General features: G+C 35.4%; 1 protein-coding gene across 1 annotated transcript; it reads left to right on the top strand.

The window, feature by feature from the left end:
- Positions 1-7,590: 7,590 nt before the first annotated feature.
- LOC130720323 (uncharacterized) lies at positions 7,591-11,977 on the top strand. The gene is made up of 3 exons (XM_057570951.1): positions 7,591-7,776; positions 8,329-9,267; positions 11,493-11,977. The coding sequence occupies exons 1-3, from the start codon at positions 7,771-7,773 to the stop codon at positions 11,772-11,774; spliced, it is 1,227 nt and encodes a 408-aa protein (XP_057426934.1). The 5' UTR covers positions 7,591-7,770; the 3' UTR covers positions 11,775-11,977.
- Positions 11,978-25,844: the final 13,867 nt, after the last annotated feature.

Below are 25,844 nucleotides of genomic sequence, written 5' to 3'. Positions count from 1 at the left end.
AAAAGAATACCCTAAGGTAAAAGTCGATTCTGCGACAAAATACAATTAATCGTAAAATGAGTGCAATCACTCACGATAACTCTTCGAGTCATCAATGCTCTCACGTAGTCTCACGCTTCAGTGGAGTCTTATACAATCACGAAGTCTCACGCTTCTGTGAAGTTTTATGCTTTCACAAGGTCTCACGCCTCAGTGAATTTACACACTTGCACGAAGTCTCACGCTTCAATGAAGTTTCATGCTGTTCACGAGGTCTCACGCCTCAGTGAAGATCCATGCTTTTCACAAGGTCTCACGCCTCAGTGAAGATTCACGCTTTCACAAGGTCTCACACCTTAGTGAAGCTTCTCGGCTCATCCCTTGGATGGCTAAACAAACTGCTCAAAGAGCGAAGGAGTATCGACATACTCAGAACTTACAGTTTTCCTAAAACTTGGACTCGACGACAATTCTCATTTTCCAAAACTTATATTCAAATCCAAAGCTTGCATCCGAGAGTGTTATCATTATTTAAAGGTTTAGAGGTTGTTTAATATCTTATGAGTTTTCCTTGTAAAAATAGTTTCCTTTTAGTCTTATCGTATTTCCTACGAGTTTTCGAAGATCCCATAATCCCAAGTAATTCCCAGAGAATGTCTCGATCCACTAAAGCAATAACAAGGCCCGAACTCCGTTCGTCCCATCAAACTTTCTCAAAACTCTCATAAAAATCGGCATGACTTGCCCGTTATCCTCACTCTCCAGTACCACAGACATATGTGTAATGGCATAGTTAAATCAACACAGTCAACAAACATATCACATATATCAACACATCCTAGAATAACCACATAGCACTTAGCATGTAAAACAGATATCACACATCCTAGATTAACCATTTAGCACGTACCATGTAATTCAATCTCAAAAACAGTTAGTAGATGAATAATCTACATTGTCAGCCGAAGCCTCAGAAAACCTTTTCCCAGTCAAACACAAACAAGTGCATAAATAGTAAATCAAGTCAAATATGTCGACACCTAAAGCATTAGCTAATAGTTCAGTGAGAAGCCCTCACCTGTAGATTCTCCAGGGTTCTCTTCAAACGCTCCTTCACAATCAGCTCCTTGTTCTTCAGGAAATTCCTCAAAAGAACCTTAGAGTAAAAACCACAGAATTCCATCAAAATCTATCAGAAACTCAGCAATCAATACTCACTAAGGTTACACGAAGTAGCATATACTCCGAGGTACGATAATCTAGCGCGAAAGGACAAGTTTTCGAAAAAAGAATTTTCTTCCTCCTCCTAGGGTAGCTCTCGGCCACACATGGTAATTGTGTGTGTCGATTTTTCTTCGATCAAACTTGGTTCCTAGGCTTTTATTAGCCGTAACTAAGGTTAATCTAAACTCGGAAAAATTATCGGATCGAAAACTGTCGCAGGGGTATTTTGGTCATTATTTTTAGCTCAGAATTTCAAAATTGGACAATCGAAAAACAAATTGGATGGGGACGTCACCAACGACGTTTATGACGACTAATCCTACTAGCACTAAGCTAAGTCGATAGTTTTCAGTCCAAAGGACGAAACTTTGTCCCAAAATGGGTAATTGAGGCAGAATTGAAACTCGACGGTAGTTTTTCGAGAATCGGCGTAATATTATTCGCTAAACATGCTCATGGGCACGTAGGGAAGATGTTTAGATAGAAAGATGAAGTTATTTGGATAGTTTTGCAAAAAGCTCAAAACTTAGAGCACAGAAAAGCATAGAGAAAAGCGGCAGAATTTACGATCAGAAGTAAGGATTAGCATCAGTACCTTGAGACCTACGCGTAGCAACGAACTGTGGGACGATCAGGCAAGAATCGGCGAAAAACTCTTCTCCTCCTCCTTCCTCCTTGGCCGCGGGTTTGGGTGGGTTTTTGGGTGAGATTTTTGTTTTCTTTTCATTCTTCAAACTACACATATATATAGTGAATGAAATGGAAGATATTTATCAAAGATCGGATAAGGATGAATAGATATTTATCAAAGATCGGATAATGATGAATAGATATTTATCAAAGATCGGATAAGGATGAATAGATATTTATCAAAGATATTTTGAGAAGATATTTTGTAAACCGGTACAGTTTATAGGAAATGGAAAACGCGGAAAAATGAAAATTTCGCGATTCCGATTTTTCCTGCACATTCCTCCGTGAATCCTAAGATAGGTTCTGGCGGTAGAATTCCAAAACTAAAAAGAGGTTTCCTTGTATTTTAGGTGACTAATGCAAAGTCGGTGTAAAACTATTTTACCCGATAAGTTACTTTTTGCAATGAATGTCGGAAGAGAAAACTTCCTTCTGAAGAAAGATTGAAAACATCAAGAGAAATGGGTGTACGCGTGTGGAATCTTCATTCGAAGCTCCGAATAGAAAAAGTCTTCCTCGACCGTTCATTCTAGGTTTCTTGAACTATCAGGGTTTTAGTTTCGGCAACCTTCCGATGATTGGAATCGGACGTTCGTACATCCTAGAGTTTCGTATCGAAACTCTTGTTTATCGACGATCAAGAGAAGTTCTAACATTTCTCTGAAGATTTTTGGAATTAGTTTCCATCGTCTCTTTAAGTGTAAACTAGCTATTTACTAGGGTTTCTGCCCTAGGTTTAAGCGTATATCGATCGTGCTATACCTTTTATCGACTTTGATGAAATCCTTAGACTTCTCCTGAACTTTCTCCTTCATAAATTTATTCCATTCGATAAACTCTTGTTCAGGTTTTTCCTTCACGATACATCAAGCCTAATCGTAAGTGGAAGTCTCTTCCACTTATTCTAAGCTTAAAAACTTGGGTCTTACAGTCCACGACTACACTATGTAGTAATATTTCTCTTTGGTGTGTATAATGCTTACAATGAGGTGCCTATATATAGTAGGAGTAAGTCAACCTCCTCCTTATTCTAAGCGATGTGGGACTTACAAATAGACTACATAAGCGATGTGGGACTACAAATAGACTACATAACATAAGAACCATGTAAGACCCTGAAATATATAACTAGGTTATTTAATTTCGTCATATTAATTAATGAGTGTTTATATTCTATTATTTTTTTATGTTATTTTCCTGACCCGAATTTTATTGCGCATCATGGGAATTATTTAAATGATAATTAATTTCAAAATGTTTTATTTTCTAGTGTTTCTTTGAAAATAGAAATAATATTATAGCCTTCTTATTCTTAATAAGCCATAGAACTCTTTGTTTTATTGGATAAGCTTAATCCAACGCTCTGTGAGCTATTTAACGCTTATCTTTTCCCCTTCAATGATAATTAAATCATTAATATCATTTTCCCTATAACTTACTTTAACTTAGATGCATAATATGACAATGTCAAATTTGTTCTAACTATCTCAAATCATCCGTTCGCATAATAAGGGGTGGATGCACGTTCCCCTCATGGGCGCATTTGACCCCACGTAATTATCATCAAATGTATGAGTAATATACTACTCATGCATAAAAGAACAATTGCATAAAGAATTTACTGTAAAGAATTGGCCCCATGTGCCCCCACGAAAATGTTTGACTTGTGATTTTCCCTTTAAATTGTCTTCTTCCACAAATCTTCCAAAAATTGGACGTTGGCCCAAATAATTCAAATCAAGCTAATACTCCCTTCATTCCAAAATAATTATTGTTTAAGGTAATAGATGTAGTTTAAGAACTGATTAAATAATATAAAATTGACTAAAACACTCATACTTAAAGTTGAGTTATATAATAAGAGAAAATGATAATTATTAGTTGAGTGATTGGTGAGAATTGAAAGTGGTAGATGAGTGATACAATATTAAATGATGATATATATGGAAGAAAATGTGATAAATAGTCTTAGATTTCCTAAACAACAATCATTTTGAAAATATATAAAATCCTAGAACAACAACTATTTTAGAACGGTGAGAGTATAAAAGAACATAATATTGGCTGAATAACTTTAAAATGAACACATAGCAAAATCAATGATATATAAACATATTTCTTTATTTTCAATTGTAAATTTGGAAGAAGACAATAAAAAGTTATGCTCGCATTTGCGTTGAGATCAACTTGGATGATAGCAACGCAAAGGCGAGCATACCTTTCTCTCTAATTTAATTATGAGATAATAAATTCATGGATTATAATTAGATAATTGTGTAAGTTATTTTTTACAACGTATGTACCTTATAATAAAACACTAATTTTAATAGTAATATGTTATAAATGTTTGGACAAAGAATATTGATACAAATTTTGTCCCCACAACATAAAATTCTATTCTTGGATCCGTCATTGGGCATAATTCTTACTTTTTCTGTCCTTGGATCATTTTAATTTTCTCAAAGTGACCCTAATTTATATTTTACTATTTCATAGAGTCTCTTATGATTTTTAAAATAATGATTAATCTTCCTAATATTTTTTCTATAGCTCTATGAGTTAAATTCTACGCTACCTAAAACCAATCTATACTTATATTCTCATTTCAATATATATCCATTAAGCCAAATCCTTGGCCAGTAGCAGTAAGGAAACAAAAAAATAAAAAGAAAGAAGAAGTATAGATGTGAGAAACAGAGGAAGTAGTCACGAACCTGACTAAGAAAAGAAATATATTTGATCCACGTCCTACTCATTTGCATGTTTCTAACATGGCACCTCATGCTTGTTTGCATGGGTGGATTTCTTCCAAACACACCACGTCCTTTCTTGCTGTAATGGATAAGTCATGCTTCTGACATAGCTTTACAACTCCTCCTTTCTTGCATGTGTTCAGCTACTCATAGTTGCTCCACGTCCAACTTCTTACATGTCACTCTCCAAGAATGGCACCTCAAGATTGTTGCTTGCTGCCTATCCTCCAAAGCCTCCACGTTATGGTTCCTTATTGCATGTTCCACACCTTCAGCTTAGGTGCATGCTCCATTGCCACCTCCGGCTAGGCTGAAGCATATAAATAGAACGAGACTTGGAAAAGATACATAAAAGAATATAAACGAGAGGGAATTGATTGACGTACACTTGTTTTCTGTCATTAACTTTTAGTGAAAATTCTTGAGTGGTTATCTTGAGTGTTAGGAGATTCTTGTGTTTTGGAGCGGAAGCTAGATCTTGAAGCTTAGGATTTTTGAAAAAGCGATTAATTTTCTAAGGATACGAAGTACGATAATGCGTTCGTGTTGGAGCTAAAGAATCGAAGAAAAGCTAGCCGGTACAAGGAGCGATGACGTGATTGGATCGAAGTCGCAACTTAGGAAAGAAAGTGGCTAAGGTAAGGGTAACTCGGTTTTAGCGCGTTTTTGAGTCTTGCATGCTTTTATCGCACTGCATGCGTTTGAGATGAAAGTGTTTAATTTGATTGACAATTGATTGAAATATTGGTATGCTTGCTATGTTGTATACTTGCTTATGTTGAATGTTTTCTGAGACTTGTGTCAAATGTTTTCTAAGGCTAAGGTCGTTGTTAAACAATAGAGACATGCGTCTCCGTTTCCTAGGCTTCGGCCATTGGTTATTGTTGAAATTATGAATAACATGTGGTTATTCTAAGTTGATTATTGGTTTGGAAATTGTCGTTGACTGACTTGGCATATTGGGAAAGTGGCAATGAGGTGGGTGTGGTCCCACGTGATTGTCCCGTCTTTCTAGGCGTTATAAAGTGGCGATGAGGTGGGTGTGGTCCCACGCGATTGTCCCGTCCATAGTGACGCTAAGTGGCGATCAGGAGGTGTGGTCCTATGATTGTCTCGTCTTGTGTGACACTTAAGTGGCGATCAGGAGGTGTGGTCCTATGATTGTCCGTCATGTATGACGCTATAAGTGGCGATGAGGAGGTGTGGCCCTATCATTGTCTCGTCTTGCGAGACGTTATTGATCGATCCATTTTTTTGGTAGCGGCATATAGTTGCATTATAGGGAACTAACATCTCACCCTATGTTGTTAAATTAAACTATGATTTTAATTATCATGTTTTGTAATTGAGTTTCAACAGCATGCTTTTCTCTTTTATATGTAGTAATTGCATGGAGTTAACCCTTTCTGTTTACTACTTGTTGTTTGGGCGCTTAACGCTATTAGGCGATGGAGAACCTTCGATGAAACTTGACATTTGTACGAGTCGGAGAGGAGAACTTAGAGAATAATGGAAGACTCAAAGAGTAGAGTCGGGTGTAAGGCTAGAGCCTTGGGCTAGAGAGCTTACCGTTTTTGGTTTAAGCTTGCATAATGATTTTACAGATTTATATTGACGTTTCGGGTAGGTTCCGAGGTATTACTTTCCTGCGGTTCCCGATGTGGAAATCGTAGTTAGTATGTCAAACATATGGATTCATTGCATAATCGGTTCCTAGTTGAATCTGCTACTACTTGTCAGGATTCGTAGGATGTGTTCTTTCGTTCTTACCTTCGGGTACTTGCCTTGTTCAAGGCTTGATGTAATTTGAGTTACAGTTGGGTTTAGGCATGACATGTTTTGGAAATACTTTGAAGAAAAAAAAATATATACCCATATTTATGAATACTTTTGAAAAACATTGCATATCTATTTTAGCAGGTTACTATGGTGACCCCGTGAAAATCGGGGCGTTACAAGTCACAACTACCACCATCCACCGCTGCCACCAACACCGCCATCTCTACCACATCCACCACCCAACACGTAAAAGCCTATGTGAACTAGTGTTTGAGTAAAAAATAAATGTCTGATAAGTGTTACTGTAGATTCAAGTGTATATGTGAGATAAAACATATTCAGTAATGATTCATGAACCACTATACAGTAGAAACACCCCTTTTTCCTGCGGATTTTGCTACGGGATTTCCTGCGGATTTTGCATCGGAAAAATTTGAAGGTAAAATTTGTAAGAAAATCCGCAGGAAAGTACTATTTTCGAACGAATTTTCGCAGGTAATGATTTTGCGGCGGTTAAATAACCGCAGTGTAAAATTGAAATTCCTAAATTAGGGATTTGACCAAATAATACACTGAACTAACCACCTAAATACACATGACTAATCATAAAGCACATAACCGTGTAAAGTTGAAATTCCTAAATTAGGGATTTGGCCAAATAATACACTGAACTAACCACCTAAATACACATGACTAACCATAAAGCACAGAACCGTGTAAAGTTGAAATTCTTAAATTAGGGATTTGACCAAATAATACACTGAACTAACCACCTAAATACACATGACTAACCATAAAGCACAGAACCATGTAAAATTGAAATTCCTAAATTAGGGATCCGAAGCAAAATCCGCAGGAAAATTGGTGTTTAGGGGTGTTTCTACTGTATAGTGGTTCATGAATCATTTTTCAAACGTATTTAACCTTTTTTTGTGCTTATATATATTGTCAAACGGGAAACAATTCTTCCGATCTCCCCGAATCAAAAACATTCACATAATGTAAACTTAATTCTCAAAATGAAATTTTTTTCATTTACAAAGACTCTATTTTATTTTATTTTTTAATTTCGCGGAACTAATGCTATTAAAAAAAAAAACAAAAAATCACATTAAGAAATGGGGAATGTGTAGTTAAATTGAATAGCACATTCCTCAAAGTAACCTTTGGACGGTTATAATGAAACAGTTGGCCATAAAAGAAAAAACAGAAAACACATTGGACGAAAGAGCTTCCACCGCTCCGATTCGCCGCCTAAAATTAGCTACGAATTCTTCTGCATTGACCATGTTCCAATCAATTATCCTATAGACCTCAAATTTTAGATCTCAGAACATAGCACATGTCGGTAAGTTCTTTTTCTTCGAATTTTTTCGTACAATTTGTTATGCTAAAATCAACTGGCTCTGTTATTCAGTTTCAATTTTGTTTCCATGTTCAATACCGATCATTCAGAGTGGAACTCCACTGGAATTTTTGGAAATTTATGTGTTGGGTGTCTTGGATTCTTTTTAAATTTATCAGATTTTCTGTTTAATGTGCGAATGTGTTACTGTTGACAAATTCCTCCTTCCCTGGTGATTTTAACAATTTATGATGATATCTGAAATCCTGAACTATTCCCTTTACTGTTACAAAAATTGTAGAACAGAGAGAAAACGCCTCCGGAGTCCAGACTACCGGGCAGGGTGCCGGGGATACCAACTGATGCCCACTCATAGATAGGAGTGTCAGGGGATCTCCCTAATGAAAGTTGTCTACCAACTTATATTTTACTTACACAGAGGATATAGAAAGAAAATGAATTTAGAAAAAAAATATTGAAAGTTTTTTAAAGTATGTGATATGGAAGAATATGTAAATGATGTGTTCTTTTTTTCCTTTCTGAACTTGTTTTTAGGTTTTATCAAGCATGGAGCTGCCTACAACTAATGTGGATCTTAGTCCTGAGAAGATTAAAGATGAGAAAGAGGGAGGTCCCATGATCCATTGTGATCTCTGTGACACAGAAGTAATTCACAAGATGGCTCAAATGTTCGTACCGGGACTAGCCTCTGCCTGCGTTGATAACACAACGGGAGATCCCTTCAAGACTCCTGGTTCAGTGGTTAATGATCTGAGGAAGGATATGATTGATTACCTTACCCAGAGAAGTGAATCGTTTGTTGCCGAGTCTGTTATCTTAGAAGGTACTGGTCCGGATGATGAAGTGTCGGATCATCCTTTTGACATTGTTTCTTATTTCGTCGATGACTTTGTAGATTCAAAGAGGAATTTGTTTAGTAAGGTTTCAGGGTGGCTCCTAAGCGACAAGAGAGAAGACAAGATAGATGATTTTGTGCAGGAGATAGAAATGAATGGTTTTTGGTCGCTAGATAGAAGAGAAACGATAGCAGAAACTTTGCTTAAGAATGTTGACTTCAAGAACTTATTTCATTGCAGCATGAAATTTAATTCAGCTGAAGATCTTGCCAAACATACTGAGAAGTGCAACTTCAAACCTATGATCTGCCAGAATGAGGGATGTAATAACAGATTTAGCACACGTCATTTGAAGGAGCATGATTCAACTTGTCCTTTCAAGATAATTCCCTGTGAACAGAAATGTACCGATAGCTTAATGAGGCGTCAGATGGACAGGCACTGCATAACTGAATGTCCAATGAAGCTTGTGAATTGTCCTTTCTATTCAGTGGGGTGTCGATCTGCTATCTCACAATGTATGATTGAAAAACATTGTGCAGATGACCTTCATTCTCACTTATTGCACATCCTTAAAGGCATACATAGGGAAGCATCTGGTGAAGATCTTAAAAGACGAGTAGAGCAAATTGTACAGGTTAGTCAGTCAGATTTTTTACTATTTAAAATGTTAAGCATAAAATTTGTTGTGTATGAAATCATTGTAAACACTTGAAAATATTTTCGATTTTAAGTATTAACGGACTGTTAAAGGAATACTGTGTCATTTATATACGTGAATGAGGGTTGATTAATAGAGTTATTGTTTAAAGTATGGCCATCAAACTTCTGTCCACTTACATTCTTTGTTAATTATTCACAAACATCATTAAAAAAATTTCAAGGCTCACTTTTCATTTTAATTTTAGTGGGTTTTCAAATGCCATCATAATACCTTTCAGTTCCAAGAGAGGCCTAAGACCTAATGGTGGAGCTTAGGTTAAAGTTCAGGCAAAGGGTCTTGAATATTCGCTTCTTGAAACAAATTGTCCCCATAGACTTGGTGCCACTTGAGCTAAGTCTCTTAGGTATTATTTATGAGAATGGATAGTTAAATATATGCTTTATTTCTTAACATTGGCTGCGGCTGTTTTAACAGCCAAATTAGCTACTACCACAACTTCAGTAATGTTAAAGATTGTATTTGATAGATGAATTTATCTTTTATGCTTGTCAATGTAAAATAATTGTACACTTTTGTCTAATGATGTGTTATTACATCATTTAATGAGTTTGTTATCTCATATAATTGTTAATATAGTTAAACTCATTAAATGAGGTGCTACGGTAAGATTACATGCTATTGTGGAAAAAGTTACTCAAACAGTGCATCAAAAACAAACACTTAAAAAATTGTGGTCTCAATAAATTCCACTTCAATTTTGGTTTTCAATATCACTTGAACATGCCTAAAGGGAAAATGTTTCTAACTTTTAACCGTTTGAACGAAACAAGTCTCTTGTATATTATTACTATCTTTATCATGTCGTTTGCATTAGAATTTAAGCAACAACATGCTGCTCTGAAGCATTTGCTTTCTATATTCTGTTAAAATTAATGCAGAATGCAGTTTCTTGAGATTGAGAAATATGAACCCATTACAATAGAATTTTGCATTAACTTGCTAATCACATCGAACACAACATCATTGTTATTGGTGTCAACATGTTTGCTCTGTCAGTTTTATGACTTTTGTTGGGTCATGAACATATGGTTTTCTTGTCATTGCCCTGTTCATTTTCCTTGATAAAGACAATACACAGATTCACAGAAAGTTATATTGGTGGTTTTTAGTTTGTAGCTATCTAATTCCTCTGTTCATATTCTTACCCAAATTCTAGTGGCTCTTTTGACCTCCTTTGTTATCTTGTTTCTTATTTTGATTTCTGCTGATCTTAAACATGATTGAAATTTAGACCTACTTAATTTTTAAAGATTAAAATGATCAATGATGCACACCAATTTTCTGCTTGGTTGACTGGTATACATTCTGAAGTACATTGGATAGAAGGTTTAGACAAAAAAAATGGATAGAATGTGTGTAATAGTAATAATTTGATAGTTTTCTTAATATTAATTTTTAAACATTAATAAGGATGTGGTATAAACATTTTGGTTGTGGCTATTCAGATGTTTTGTATCCTTCGCTATTTATGTGAATGATATTGTGTTCTAGTTATTTCAGAACTTCCTCATTAGATTTCTGCTTTGGAGCAGTTGGTTTACACTTGACCTCTCATTCAGCAATTTTCTCAATTTCTGCTGACTGGCTTTTTGTATATAATTATGGCCAGAAAATATTTTTCACAAATAAACGGCATCAGCAAGAGTTTGAGGGAATGAATTTGATTTTATCTTAAAGTGGATAGGCTTAGTTCGTAGCATTAAATCGTCTGTTTGTGGAGCATTCCTGCATATTCTGACCGGCAATAGATACTAGGGCTTTGCAATATTTGATTGATTACAATTCTATATACTCTCCATATACTATTGAAGTTCCATGGAGATGCGTAAGAGAAATGTTTCCAATAAGAATAGTTTATTTCTGCTGTTTTTTCCGAATTAACCTGTGGATACATATAATTCAAAGGAATATGTAATTGATTCATATAAGGTAATTTTTTCCTTTCATCTAGAGTTCCACTAACTTATATGTTTCCACAAATAACTGCAATTCAATTTCTTGATCTGTATCTTTAATTTTTAGAAACTTAAAAAGACTTCTACCATGAGTTTCCATTTATCTTCTCATATTACTTGGGACAGGCATACCTAATTTTTCTTGGTATAATCAATACTGAAAAGTTATGTTTCTTATGATAGGCATCATCAAGCAGCAGTTTAGCAGAGGCTAAGGAAGTGAGATCTTTAAAAAATATCGTCAAAGCTCTGGAAGCTAAGCTAGGACCTTTGGAAGTGAGTGCGGAGAAAACTAGTGCAGAAACAGCTTCCATGAATGAAGATAGTGAAGATAGAAGCACCGGAACAAAGGGCGGTGAGCAGAGCTTACAAGCTTTAAATTCACCAGACAAAGTTGAAGTGAGTGCTATCTTGAATAAGAATAGTGCAGAAAATGCTGTGAATAATGAAGACAGTAAAACATGAGGAAAATGGAAAGGGTAATGTGAGGAACAATGATTTTGAAATTGTTAGCATACAAACTTAAAAAGTAGAATTTTTTTTTGTTTGATATGTTATGTTGCCTATTCTTTACATGAGAGGAGGGGTTTTTCCATTATGCAAGTAACTGGTCACATATGCTGACTTTTTCTTACTGAGCGTTAATATTATTCAATTAATATCTCTTATGGTTCTCTTCTCCCTTTGACTGTGAAGTTCTGAAGTTTTTGGAGATGAGCTTGCAGTGTGAAATTAGACATTTCTTGAAATAAATATATGAGGATCATTTCTCCAAAATTAAATGTTGCAAAAGAAAGTATGAAATTTATTCGGTATAAGTTCCTTTAAATCAAGGAGTTAAATATACTTAGACCTTTTAATTCCAATCACCTCTTTCTCCTTCAATGGCTGCCCAACTTCAGCTTCCTTCCCAAACCAGAAGCTGAATTGAAAATGTTCCCAAAATTTCTGATAAAGGGACCAAGGGGTGCCAATTTTCATACCAAAGAGAAATAGAATTTCCATTTTACACCACACATTTTATCATGTCTCGTCCTAAAGATCTCACTTTCAGTATTTTCCTTCATGTCCGAGAAAAAGTAGACTCCGCAAACATGGCTCTATGAGGTGAAACTTAACCAGCGTGTGTGCACTGAGTACTATCTTTGGGAATTCTTCATCATGATTCTCTACTCCATACCTTAGTTGATGCATCATCTTCCTCAATTAAGTCATTCTCTTAATTGAAACTCTAAACCAGTACAACTTTCTTCCGTCCTTAGCAAAAGTAGTCTCGAGCCCTTTTTTAATCTCAAGCCAAACCTTTCGACCTTCATCTCTCTTGTAGATATTCTGAATCCTGAAGGAAAGTTCTTACTGTCTTTTCTCCTCTTATTTGATAAAATAAATGAAGGTATATTTCATTGCTTTGGTGGAAAGAATAACCGCCAAAATCAAGATCAAAAGATGGACTTGCAAAGGTCTCTCCTATGTCGGTAGGCTCCAAATGGTAAATTCTTTTCTTTTTTTCTCTTTATGCGTATTGGTCTTCTCTCTTCATTTTGCCTAAGGGTTTTGTTAAGCAAGTGGAATGAGTTTGAAGATTCTTTTATTTTCTAGAAGGGGACTGAACTCAAAAACATCTGGTGCAAAAGCGGCTTGGGATGTAATTTGTAGGCCAAAGAAGGAAGGAGGGATGCAACTAAAAGATATTTTGAATCGTGAATCATGATTAAACATATACAGAAATTATTTTTGTTCAAACATTTCCTAGATAGTTATGTCTTTTGTGCGGATTAGAACTTACACAACAATATATCGTTATAGTTACAGTCACTGTTCACCGGGGCCTAGGTCGTCGGCTACCTAGTCATCGGGTTACTAACTTCCATGACCTTCTGACACTGAGCAGGTGTCAATCCCCATACACGGTCTTACGAATTTTTTGAAGACTTGTGTTTTGGGTAAACAAACACATGGGCATGGTCATTGTGACCCTCTTTAAGCCTTCCATGTAAGACGAGTTATATATCATCCCTTGACACATGGGGGTGGAGACAACTCGAGGTAAATTGGAACGAATAAGACTCTCAAGTCGGCATTTATGCTCGATGAGGGTCTTTGTGGTTAAATTCTCCTTTTGCTGGAGATGGATTTTGGTCGAGGACGTAATCGATCTTTCTGGAAAGTTCGGATCAACAAAACAGAGGTTTGAATCTAAAAGCTTTGAATATGCTGGGTTACAAAGCAGAGAAGGATGTGATGGGTTAGAAAGTTACATTTTGTGTCTAGTTAATGACAAAGCACGAGATCTTGATATTTCTCCACCACCTCTCTCACTCAAGCAGTCAAGCCTCAAGCCACCACCACCTCTCAAGCCTCAACCCTAGACTCCAACCATCGTGTTCCATCACGCCGCAGTCGCACCTCCACAACTCCTTCTCCTTCTATGAGGGCTCCACCTCCTTCTCTGAGGTGGACGAAGTGACCTTGTCACGGCGGAGGAGATATCATCACAGTGAAATCAATCTCGTCGCGGTGAAGGGCTTTGTCATGACGGTTGCGGAGGCGGTTTTGGAATTGGGTTCATCTTTGCCTCTGGTTCTAGATTCGTCGTCGCTGATCTCTTCTCATTAAAGTTAGATCTGTCGTCAGCCACCAGCACCAAGCCCGACCTCCTTCTCTTCTTGGTCTTCTTATCCCTTTTCTCATTTGCATTGGAAAGCATGCGGTGGCAAATCTCGATGTCGATGGTGAAGACGGATTGCCAGAGGGAGGGCATGCAGCACCACGGTGAAGATCTTGATTGATTTCTTATTTCTTCATAAATCGTTTATAAAGATTTTTTTTTGTATTTTGGAGGTATTCATTTATTTTTTTAGTTGACTTGTGAAGGAAGTTTGGTCTTATGGACTTTGGATGTTGTATTATGTATTTTGCCTAGAACTCCTCCTCTTTCCTCTCTTTTTTCTGATTTTTTCTTGGATCGATAACTGTGCGACCCAACTGGTCTAAACCACTAACGAACCAAAGTGAACCGACAAACCCGATTCTACTACGTGGACAGTGGCAGGCTGATGATTTGGTGTACTTTCACCTGACTAAGACCGACGTTTGGGCCCGAATCCACCCGTAACTGGCCGATGAACAACCCTGTCACATAAATCATTTCTCGTTCTTCTCTTCCGATCTCTGTAGACTATGATGATATCTACGCTCAAACTCAATTGAGTATTCCCTCCCTTCCACAAAAATTGTTGTTTAAGGTTGTGACACAAAGATGAAGATGACAATTATTAATAGTATAATGTCACTATAGTACCCTTATTTAATTTTAGGCTAAAAAGCATTTTTGGTCCCTGATGTTTCAAGTTTGTGCAAATTCTGCCCCTATCTATTTTCGTCGATGTTTCTACCCCTCATGTTTTCAAAAAGTGCACCGTCTACCCCTCCGTTAGGGGTAGATGATGCACTGTTTGAAAACATGAGGGGTAGACGATGCACTGTTTGAAAATATGAGGGGTAGAAACATTGACAAAAATAGAATAGGGACAGAATTTGCACAAACTTGAAACATCAGGGGCCAAAAGTGCTTTTTAGCCTTAATTTTACTACTAGTACTATGTGCAAGAATTCAATTCTACTTGGATAGAGAAGAATGTAGTTTTTTTAAAAAAAAAAGAAGAATATAGTTAATAAAGAAGAGTTGTAGTTTGTTGATATGAGAGGTGATAAATGAGAGAAAATGTATTAAATAATAGTATAAGTGAAAAAAATTTAGCAAAAAATGCATTGACTTACTAAAATAACAAATATTTTAATATATTGAAAAAATGTCTAAAACAACAATATTTATAAAAAGATGTGAGTATACACCAATATTTATTGTAATAATTAATTAAAGGTTGAAAGTGAGAGTGACCGAAAGTTGTTCAACGGAGTCACAGGCTCACAGCTATACCCACGCGCACAGCCACAATATATATATTAGTAATTAAGGAGCACCGAATACCATTGTCAACAACACATGCATATTTCCGACAGTCTGAGTCTGAGCCAACTTTCATAATTACAGCTACTACGTGCGTCCTTTTGGCCCTTACATGGTACAACCTATGGTACGGACCTTCCACCACTACATACGCGGCTTCTAGACTAGGCATGTCCTCTAACCTGCAGGCCAGATTTATCAATACTCTGAGGTTGGTGGTTGAGTTTTATTCTATCTATAAAAAAATGCTTTAGATATGATCTTAAGTTTTAATACCATTTTCATATATCTAAACTTTACTGATGATGGTTTACAAAAAAATACAGGTTTAGATCCTTATGATCTTAATTACCATGTAGATTTTATAGGCCTTTTCACTCATATATCTAGACAAACCTTAATCTAACTGCTCTCTCTTATGACGTAGGTAGTAAGTGTACGTCGTAATTTGGGGTATGTGGACAATGACGTGAGGAAAGTATCTCGATTTTTTTTGATAAGCCAAAATTATATTGAAGGAAAGTATCTCGATCATTGACTGTTTTACAAGTTTTGAAATAAGTAAAATAAAGACAATATCCCTACGGCTTGAGATCGTCAACCGCTAGTGGTCGCCAAAGGCTGTTGAATCTAAGTGGAGATATCTAAAATTCTCCTTAATAGGTTTTGATAATAATAATGCAAAAGTTATGAGGATATAAAGTAAGCAAGTACTTAACCATGGTGTTTTGAAAATTTCACGAACAAATTCATTCATGCACTAAATCAATGAGATCAATCAACTTCGCCTTACCTTGATCAATGTAAACATCGTCTATCATCTCAAAGTAAAGACTGTCTGACTTATGGCTCGCTTGACCTAAAAAGACAACTTCGTCTATGATAGCTCCATCTGATAAAGTACATTGAAGATCTTAGACCATATACGGGCCAGAGTGATACTGACATCTATCATATGACATTAAAAGTGATATTGTACGTCTGCCCTATGTGCTTTTCAGCAGACAAAAGGAGCTTAAGCAGAGTCCACCAAGAAACATGTACAAAAGTGGAAAGCCTTGTACAAATACATCTAGAGTACTACTTTGTGCATCACCATATTTGGCAAAGATTAAAGTTAAGCTGCTCATTGAAGATCTCAAGTATAAGCCAGTCAAATGCACTAAATGACATTTGATACTTATTCAGAAGCCATTGGAAGCTTGAAGGCTAAGAAGAAAGAAGTCATAATCCTAATCTCCCAACATATACATTTTTTTTTGGGATTATATATAGAGGACTTGAATAAATTTTGAAGACTAGTTCTCTCATTGTATATCTCACGCAAGTTGTCTACTTTGCTTAAGTCTTCAAGAGTTTCATTTGTAATACTCTTAGTGTGTACTTCATATTAATCACTCGGCACATACACGAAAGTACTTGAGCTTACATATTCTACTATCATCTCTTATAAAGAACTTCAAGTAGAACAAACCTCACACTTTATCTAAGTTGTGAAGAATGAAGAGGCTTGGAAGAAAGAATACTTGTGTAAGGAGAAGTCATGTAGAATATTTATTTGAATTTAGTGAATAATCATGGTTGGATACAAATGACTAGACGTAACGCAAGTTTAGGGTGAACCAGGATAAAGTCTCTTGTGTTCTTCTCTTATCTTTTTATTTTTATCTCTTTACTCTTAGATGTTTCCGTTGCAACTAACAAAGTGGTATTTTAAGAAAAGAGTTTCCAAAAGAACTAAGTTTATTGATCTATGCAAAAACAAAATTTGAAACACGATTCAATCTCCCTTCTCTTGTTACTCTATTCTATTTCAAAGGCCCCATAATATGAAATTACCCATGGAACCTTGATAGGATCGCGTCACCTCGAACAAATATGTCCCAAATTCTCTTGCCCATTTATTAATTGGTGATGAGGCTTAATAAGACGACCATTCATTCAGGTCATCTCATTCCAATCCACAGGCCCACAAAATACCGTGCCTGAAATATGAAGGCATAGCATGTTTTATAAAATAATTACAGCTTTTACGGCGCTCTACCTGTCAGCTCGCCCAACCTGGTGCAAATAACTTTTAAATTTTTTTATTTCCTGGATCAAATAACCATTAATTTTTTTGATTTGATTGAAAGACCTGTTCAAGCTTTCCAATGTTGTCACATATATATGTTGGTTTGATTATAAATGTCTAATTTTTATTAAGAAAGATTTTAGGTTTGAGTTTTATATATATACAAAATATGAAATAGTAAGCTCGGGTAAAATTACAATCGATGGAATATATTTGCGGAAAAAATGCCTCATATTCAAAGTACCAAAGAATAAGAACTTAGTTTGCTCGATGATGATGCTCTCGCGGTTTGGCAGGCAGGTGTGTATGCTCTTTGGGAGGCGCGTAACCGTGTTGTTTTTCAGGGTGGTGAGGTGCCTGTCCCGGTTGCTGTTGTGGTGCAGCGTTGTTGCATGCTAGCTGCTGCTCCTGTCGTGGACACAGCCGTGGTGCCCAGACCAAGCCCGACGCTGCCATCTTCTAGGGTAAGGCCGACGCACGGAATTTACAAGCTAAATTTCGATGCAGCGGACGGGGTTGGTGGGTTTTGGTTTGGTTGTGAGGGATAGGCATGGTGAGGTGCTTGCTTCTGCAGCTCAACATCTCCTTCATGCTTCTTCGCCAATCCTGGGGGAGGCTATGACCCTTAGGTGGTCCATGCAGCTTGCTGTTCAAATGGAGTTTCGATGTGTGCTATTTGAGACGGACTGTTTACAGCTCTTCCAGCGTTGGAAGAAGCCGCCAGATGGCAGATCGTATTTATCTAGTATTATTAGTGACTGTTTCATGTTATCTCGTTTTTTTTATTACGTTGACTTATCTTTTGTTCGTCGGGGGACAATTCTGTTGCTGATTTCCTAGCTGGTAACGCTTCCAATTATTCTGACATAGTTTGGTTGGAAGAGGTTCTAGTTGAGGTTATTAATTTGGTTCATGCTGATGGAATGGCTTCTATGCCTACTTTTGCTTAATATAATTGCAGTTTTCATTAAAAAAAACTTAGTCTGCTCATGTTTTAATAATTCAACCGCCTAGTACATCTGTAAAGCATGGTAGTTTATATGTTATGTTCTTTCTTTTCATTATCCATTATCATAGTTTCGTCTTCTTCTGATTTGATAATTTTCTTAATTTTCATCCCAGAGGATCATTCTATTTGGAATCTGAAAGGTTAAAATATTGAATTCTACTTTATATCCTTTTATTTCTTAATCGCTATGAGCTTATTCAACGCGGTATTTTATTTCCTTGCCATCGAGTTTGATAGAGGCACACACACTTATAGACACCGACACCATCCTTTACTAAGATCTAGTATATACACTTCAGTGCTTTATACATTAATTATCTACATTACGCACTCTTGGTCGTAAGAGGATAAAAATGGAGATCATGCACACTGAGTTAACATGAGAAAATCACAAGTGGATTGGACACCACATCTTTCATCCAAAACTTTAAGGCATTGGTGTGTGAGTCCTCTCACTTATAAAGTGTTCAACACTCACCTAATCTTCTAATGTGAGACTTCTTTACTCACACTTGACAACTTTACATTCCAACAATCTGCCCCTCAAATATAAGTCCATCTCAAACGGAAGCCTCCAACTACTTGCACCGCCGTTGGATTTTCATCAACGGGACACATCACCTAACCACCATTGCTAGGAAGACTTTCAACACAAGGAGTCGTCATCATGGTCGTACTAACCATCGACTCTGATATCACTGTTGGGCCGCAAGAGGATAAAATCGGGGGATCATCCACATTAGGATAACTAGAGCAAATCATCACAAGTGGATTTGATACTATATCTTTCACTAAAAACCTTAAGACATTGGGTGTATGGGTCCTCTCACTTATAAAATGCTCAACACTCACCTAATTTTTCAATGTAGGACTTCTTTACTCACACTTGACATCCCAATACGCACACAGGTTCATTTTGGCTAAACTTTTGGGACGATTGTTTTGGGGCCGTAGAAAAATCTTACAAAGTTAGTTTCATTCCAATTCTTTGGATGAGTCACAATCCTCTGAAGAGCAAATTCAAAATTCAAATGTACTATATCATCATAACTTTGCTGCTGCATAACATGGTGAAATTGCTTTATTTTTTTATACTGTTTACATTTTTTTGTTTAACTATCATGGCTATGACTAGAGGAGCCGCATTTGCAGGTGCAGCTGAATGTAGTTGTGATCACACAAATTACCAACTGCATCCAACATAACACGTGCGATTCCTCAAGAGGAGGAGCTAGCGGCTGCCACCAGCACAGCAACCGGAGCTACCACCACTTATGAGGTGATCATAGAGTACCTACATGCTTATCATAGAGCCAATCGTTCATTTCAGAACATCGCTTTGTACTTAGGGTGCATCTGGTGGTCACCCATCATATGCTAGACAGGATGCTCAGACTGTTCAAGCCCTTGTAGTGAATCTCTTATGCCTCTCAGATTGTTACAAGCAAACAACTTATAGCTGATGAGTCAGATGAGAGTTGGGCCACATTCGCCACTACAATCATTAACTGAGGGCTTCATGCTGGGATTTCTGGAGAGTGCGTACCTAAGCGCTTGATATGATATCGCCAAATCTCACATCCCCTACTGGTACCTTCGAGTCATAGAGAGCTTGACAATCTTTCAGCAGTGGTCAGTTTTTTGTGTATAACATATTTTCATCTATTGTACTTTCATTCTTATCAAATGTGAAATTATGTTTAATTTAGGCTAAGTACCTACGAGTTCAAGAGTGGCTGGCCATGGGGCTACCCGGAGAACGTCGAGGACATGTGTAAATAAGGGCAGAGATAGAATATATATATAGACCTTGGACTTCGTTACCTATAGTACATAGGCCAACGTGACATATCAGAGGGAGAGGAAAGTTGCATTCATTCCATTCACATACACCTCCACTCTATAGAATATAGTTTTTTTCTCTCTCACTTTGGACGATGTTTTATCATGACTATAGACGGTGTTGTGTGGGAGGCCCCTAATATGCACAAGTTTTTTCCTCGTGCATCTTTACACAAGCCGGTCCGACCGGGTTTTTTCTATTGAACCGGGTTTTTTGGGGTACTATTTAGTTACAAAATATTACTTATCATTTTAACCCCAAATTATTAGCCCCAATAATCAGTCCCAAATTATCAGTTTCATCTTTACCATCTTCATCTTCATCATTATCAAACCCAGAAAACTAAAGGATTCAACACTATATTGACAAAAAGAATTACATCAATGCAAAAGTGTTGCTTTATCAAAGCTGGACAAATACATCACCTTGTACAGACAAATTCTAAGAACACAGCAAACAACATGTCTAAGAACACAAGCAAACAACATGTACCGACAGAAGTTTAGTTGGAAAAGTTCAATGGGGTGCCAAAAGAAGTTAATATATTAGAAAAGCTTGCAAATTTAGAGAGAGCTTGATGTGGAGAACGGGAAAAAGCAACAGACCGAAGAAGGAAAGGAAATTTGTGCCTTTCCTGGAGCATGAAGCTAGATGCAACTCAACAAGATCTGGAACAGTTGTGCCTTTCCTTTACCTTCATCATTCATGAACCCTGAACCCAAATTGTATGAGTTGCTCTTCAAATGGTAACCCAGAAAACCCAAATCGAAAACTATATTTATCAAAGATGAACTAGGACTGATAAATAAAGAAAAACTGGAATTGGAATTCTTTTCTTGCAAATCTGGAACATCCCCTTCAACAACCACCTTCCACCTTAGAGCAGCCCCTGCCATGACAACAAGGAGTATCAACAACACTCCAGCTTCAACCAAATCGAAAAATCCCCCAAAGCCTCCACAGAACCACCGTGAAAACACTACCCCCGTCAACCAAACCACAAATCTGCCAGCCACCACGCAAATCCCTACCATAACCACATCTAGTACCAAAAAGCAACCCCGACCATATTCTCCCAACCAGATCCATGGTAACCCAGATCCAGTTCCAACCAAAAATCAAACATTTTCTTCCGGAGGAGGGCACCGCCGCGACCCTTGACGAGGATGAGGTGAGATCGACCCCGTCGGCACCGTCAATGGCGAGATCGAGATCGAGGTAGGGTGATTCGTGGGTGAGAAGAACGGTGGTTGTGTTGGGTGAGAGGAGTGGAGCTGGTTGGTTTCGTTGTGGTTCTGTGGTGGCCGGAGTTCCGATTGCAGTGGGAGCGCCACTGGTGGCTGTGCGACACAAACCCATAACTGCAAAAGCCACAGGATTCCAGACGATGGATTTTAGGATGAGTTGATTGGGTTTGCAGTGGTGGTGGATTAGGTTGAAGATGAAGGTAATTAGGCTGAATTAAATTTAAGAGTAAAATACACTTACCCCCTCAAGGTTTGCTAGAAAAACACCCCACCCCATTCTTATTCAAAATATACACTCCACCCCACTTATTTTATCAAGTTAACCTCATTCAAAAAGATGCTAACGGAATATTCCATTCAAATCAAAATTATTTAATGTAAACTTATTTTTCCTTTTTTTTTCTGGTTTTTTTTTCCAGAAAAAAACGTCACTTTCTAATATTTGACCAAACAAATATTCTCAATGCTTACATACTGTTGGAGCTGGTATATAAAGTAACAATTTTATAAAATAATTCAAGAATAAATTATGAAATAATTTTAAATTAAAAATTATGATAAAAGTACGTTAAACTTCCACTCCATAAAAGAATATAAAGTTATATTATTATTTTAATTAATTAATTAATTTGGATAATATGATCGCGTTGGTTATAACATGTTAAATGTTAAAGTATATATTACTTTTAGTAATTGAAAATGAGGGATGTTATTGATATATGATAAGAGAATTTTATTAAATAATATCCATACATTACTCAATGAATTCATAAGCATCATTTTTTTATAAATCTAGGAAAAAAAAATTAATTAGTATTTATTTGGTGAAATTTTAATTAATATGAAATTAATTTCGAAATATTTTTATATAATTCACTATTTATAAAAATCCTTTATAAACTGGGTATTATTAGTAATTGTGATGTTATATTCTTTTTTGTTGAAACTAACGTTTTTTTTTTAAATGGAACTGACGTTAAACGATTTTTATTTGAAAGTGAGGGTTTTTTTTTTGAAAAAAGTAAAATAAAAAATAACCAGAAAAAAAAAAGAAATGGAAAAATATGTTTACATTAAATAATTTTGATTTGAATGGAATATTCCGTTAACATCTTTTGGATGGAGTTAACATGATAAAATGAGTGGGGTGGAGTGTATATTTTGAATAAGAATGGGGTGAAGTGTTTTTCTAGCAAACCTTGAGGGGGGTAAGTGTATTTTACTCTAAATTTAATCAAGTATTACCGGTTCAACCAAAAAATCCGGTCCAATAGAAAAAACCCGGTCGGACCGGCTTGTGTAAAGATGCACAAGAAAAAAACTTGTGCATATTAGAGGTCTCCGTGTTGTGTGTATATGATTTTATGACTTTGACTTATGTTTTTGTAAATATTGTGTTTGTTACTTAACTTATGTAACCTATTTAACATTATCAGATTCTAAAACCTGATAGCGTTAAGACACAAAATATACAAAACTTAAATATTTGGTATGTGATTTTAAGCTATTGGATTTTGTATTTTTCAATATTATTAGTGGACAATACCAAAAACCTATATATGATGTTTTAATTAGCCCACTCGAATTTTTTAAGTAACGTTTTAACGATGGACATTCTTAAAAGATGATGATTTATGAGAGAATGTTAAAAATACTGTCATATTTAATTGAGAGGCGAATTTGCATAAGATTTAATTGTGTTGTTTATTTACAATTGTCATTCCTCTCCTCCCCCCCTTATAAATGTTATTCTTCACTTCCTTTACTTATATCTACCACTCATATTGAAATTGAGATTAGATGTCACAAGATCAATGAAATACTCATTCTCTATTAATTACTTGCACATTAGTACACTTTATAACATATCCAAACACACGCGCATAATTTTTTTTTATGAAACAAATGAGAAATAAAATAAAACTAGATATAAAACCCGTTCGTTGCACGAGTTTGTTTATAATATTTTTAAAAATTATATACAATTATTATATTTAAAATAAATATATAAATATTTAATTATAAAATATAATAAAATAGATAATAATTGAGGTGTGACATTTCATTGAATAGAATTAGAGTTTTATTGGTGTAGATAATTAATATTACTCAAATTTAATAATTGATGCAAATAATTAATAGACATTTCATTTAAGATTTTTTTTATATAATAATATAGAAAACAATTAATTAAATTTGAAATATTTTAAATCAAGTAATAATTTTTGCCCGATTTGCATCAAGAGAAGGCTCTTCGCATCGCATTTGGCGAGTTCTCCCGTTGTTCATTATAGCTTCGTTGTATTTGGACATCGCGGTGTAGTTTTTTTGTGTTCTTTTAGCCTTCCTCTTGTAATAAAAAATAATAATTTTTTCATATCATAAATAAGTTATAATGACATTTTTTTAATTTATATCAACAATAAATAATTTTAACAATTATAAGTGTAAAAAAATATTTATTAAATTTAATTTTATTCAACTTTGGTCATGGTTATTTTCCTCTGTTTATGCTTCATCAAATCAATTTTACTAATATAAAATCGATCAAATAATTGTTTCAATGCATACACATATTAGGAGCACAAAGTTAAAGAGGTGAAAAAGGTGCAAACAACAACCTTTCAATAACCAGAGATAAAGTAAAAGTTAAACTAAGGAAAAAGATGTAATGTTACAGTTTGAATGAAAGAGTTATATTTAAAAAGTAGTTCTGCAATATAAATCTAAAAGTAAAAGAATTTTTTTTCCACCCATATCATGAAATGCTATTTATTTATATAGTTAAGCATACACATTACACAGTAGTACATGTGAAATACATGTTTCTTCAAGTTTTAGTATAAAATGAAAGGGAATGATGAAGAATAACTAAGATAAATTAAAAAACCAAAAAAAATAGTAAAAGAAAAAATGTGCAAAAACAGAAATCCTTGAAGAATTTTGTTTATACATACAATATATATTAGAGCCTCAAATTAAACACCCCAGTGTGAGCAAGGAAAAGGTGAGTAAGAAACCGAGAAGGGTTAAGCAAGGTGGGGTAAAAGGGTAGAAACAATGGTGGTTTTAGAGCATAAAAATATCAAAGTAGGTGAGAGAACAAAGAAGAAACCATAAAAGGACAAATAGGACCTTACCAAAGCAAGATATGAAAACAAATAACAAAAGAAATACATGTAGCACCCAAGATGGGGGTTGAATGAAAGTTACATAAAACTCAAAAAGATGAGGTGTATTTATACTTGAAGATTAAGCATTGAAGAATATGGAAGGTCTCACTAATTTTAAATAAGAGGATGAATGATTAATGGCTCATAAAAAATGAAACTGGTCCTTATTTATAACTGATAGTATTAATTGAATTTGGGAAAAGGAATTGGTGAAGATAAAGATGACATATTTCCATTAGTTGAAGGGAATTTGCACTTTCAATAACGATATGTATTCAAATTTGCACTAAGAAAGATTGACATGCAATTATTATATATATTTTTCAAATATAGAAGCTATATGTATTCTTTTCAAGAGTGACATTATATTATATAGCATGTGTAACGTAAAAAACACAAAAAAAATTAGAGAGATTCAAAAGTTTTTTTTTTTTTGTTGAAATGGAGATTCAAAAGTTACATTATACTAAAAGTTGAATAGAAATTTGTTCAACTTCATTGTTTAAATGCTAGCATGTGTAACATAAAAAAAACAAAAAGATTGGAGAGTTTCAAAAGTTACATTATATTAAAAGTTGAATGGATATTTGTTCAACTTCATTGTTAAATACATTTAATATTTATAGCTGAAATGAGCTTTACATATATATATATAGAAGATTATGTGTATCATGCAAGTTTCTAGGAAAAAGAAAAACCCCATGTGGTTGCTGGTTGGACACCTTGCATTTCTCACTTCACTCCAAAGTTCAAAGTCCACACCCACCTTTTTGTAGTATTTCCATGTCATTATCATTATTCACCTCCCACAATCCCTTCCATCCATTTCTATATACTCCCTCCGGTCCTATTTATAAGCAGTAAAAAAAAAATCACATAGTTTAAGAAATGTAGTTAAACTAGATAAAATGCATTAAATATGTCTTGAATCAAAATAAACTTCTAAAATTACCCTTTGTTATTAGTGTTGGAAAGTGGGAAAGAGAGAGAATAATTAATGAGACACATTTTACAAGTTAGAATTAATAAGGGCATCATCGGAAAAAAATAATTAATATAGCTCAAACTTTCATTTGGTTCTTATAAAAAGGACCAAGATTTTTCTTCTCTTTCATGCTTATAAATAGGACCGGAGGGAGTATAAAAGATGGTGCAAGAATAGCATAGAAGCCAAGTTGTTGCAGGAACCATTTACATTCATTAAGCATTGCAAAAGAGA

Source organism: Lotus japonicus, chromosome 5 (assembly GCF_012489685.1).
Source record: "Lotus japonicus ecotype B-129 chromosome 5, LjGifu_v1.2".
In the NCBI taxonomy this organism is placed as follows: Eukaryota; Viridiplantae; Streptophyta; class Magnoliopsida; order Fabales; family Fabaceae; genus Lotus; species Lotus japonicus.
The sequence above is the reverse complement of the archived record's forward strand: the minus strand, read 5'-3'. Positions and strand labels throughout refer to the sequence as shown.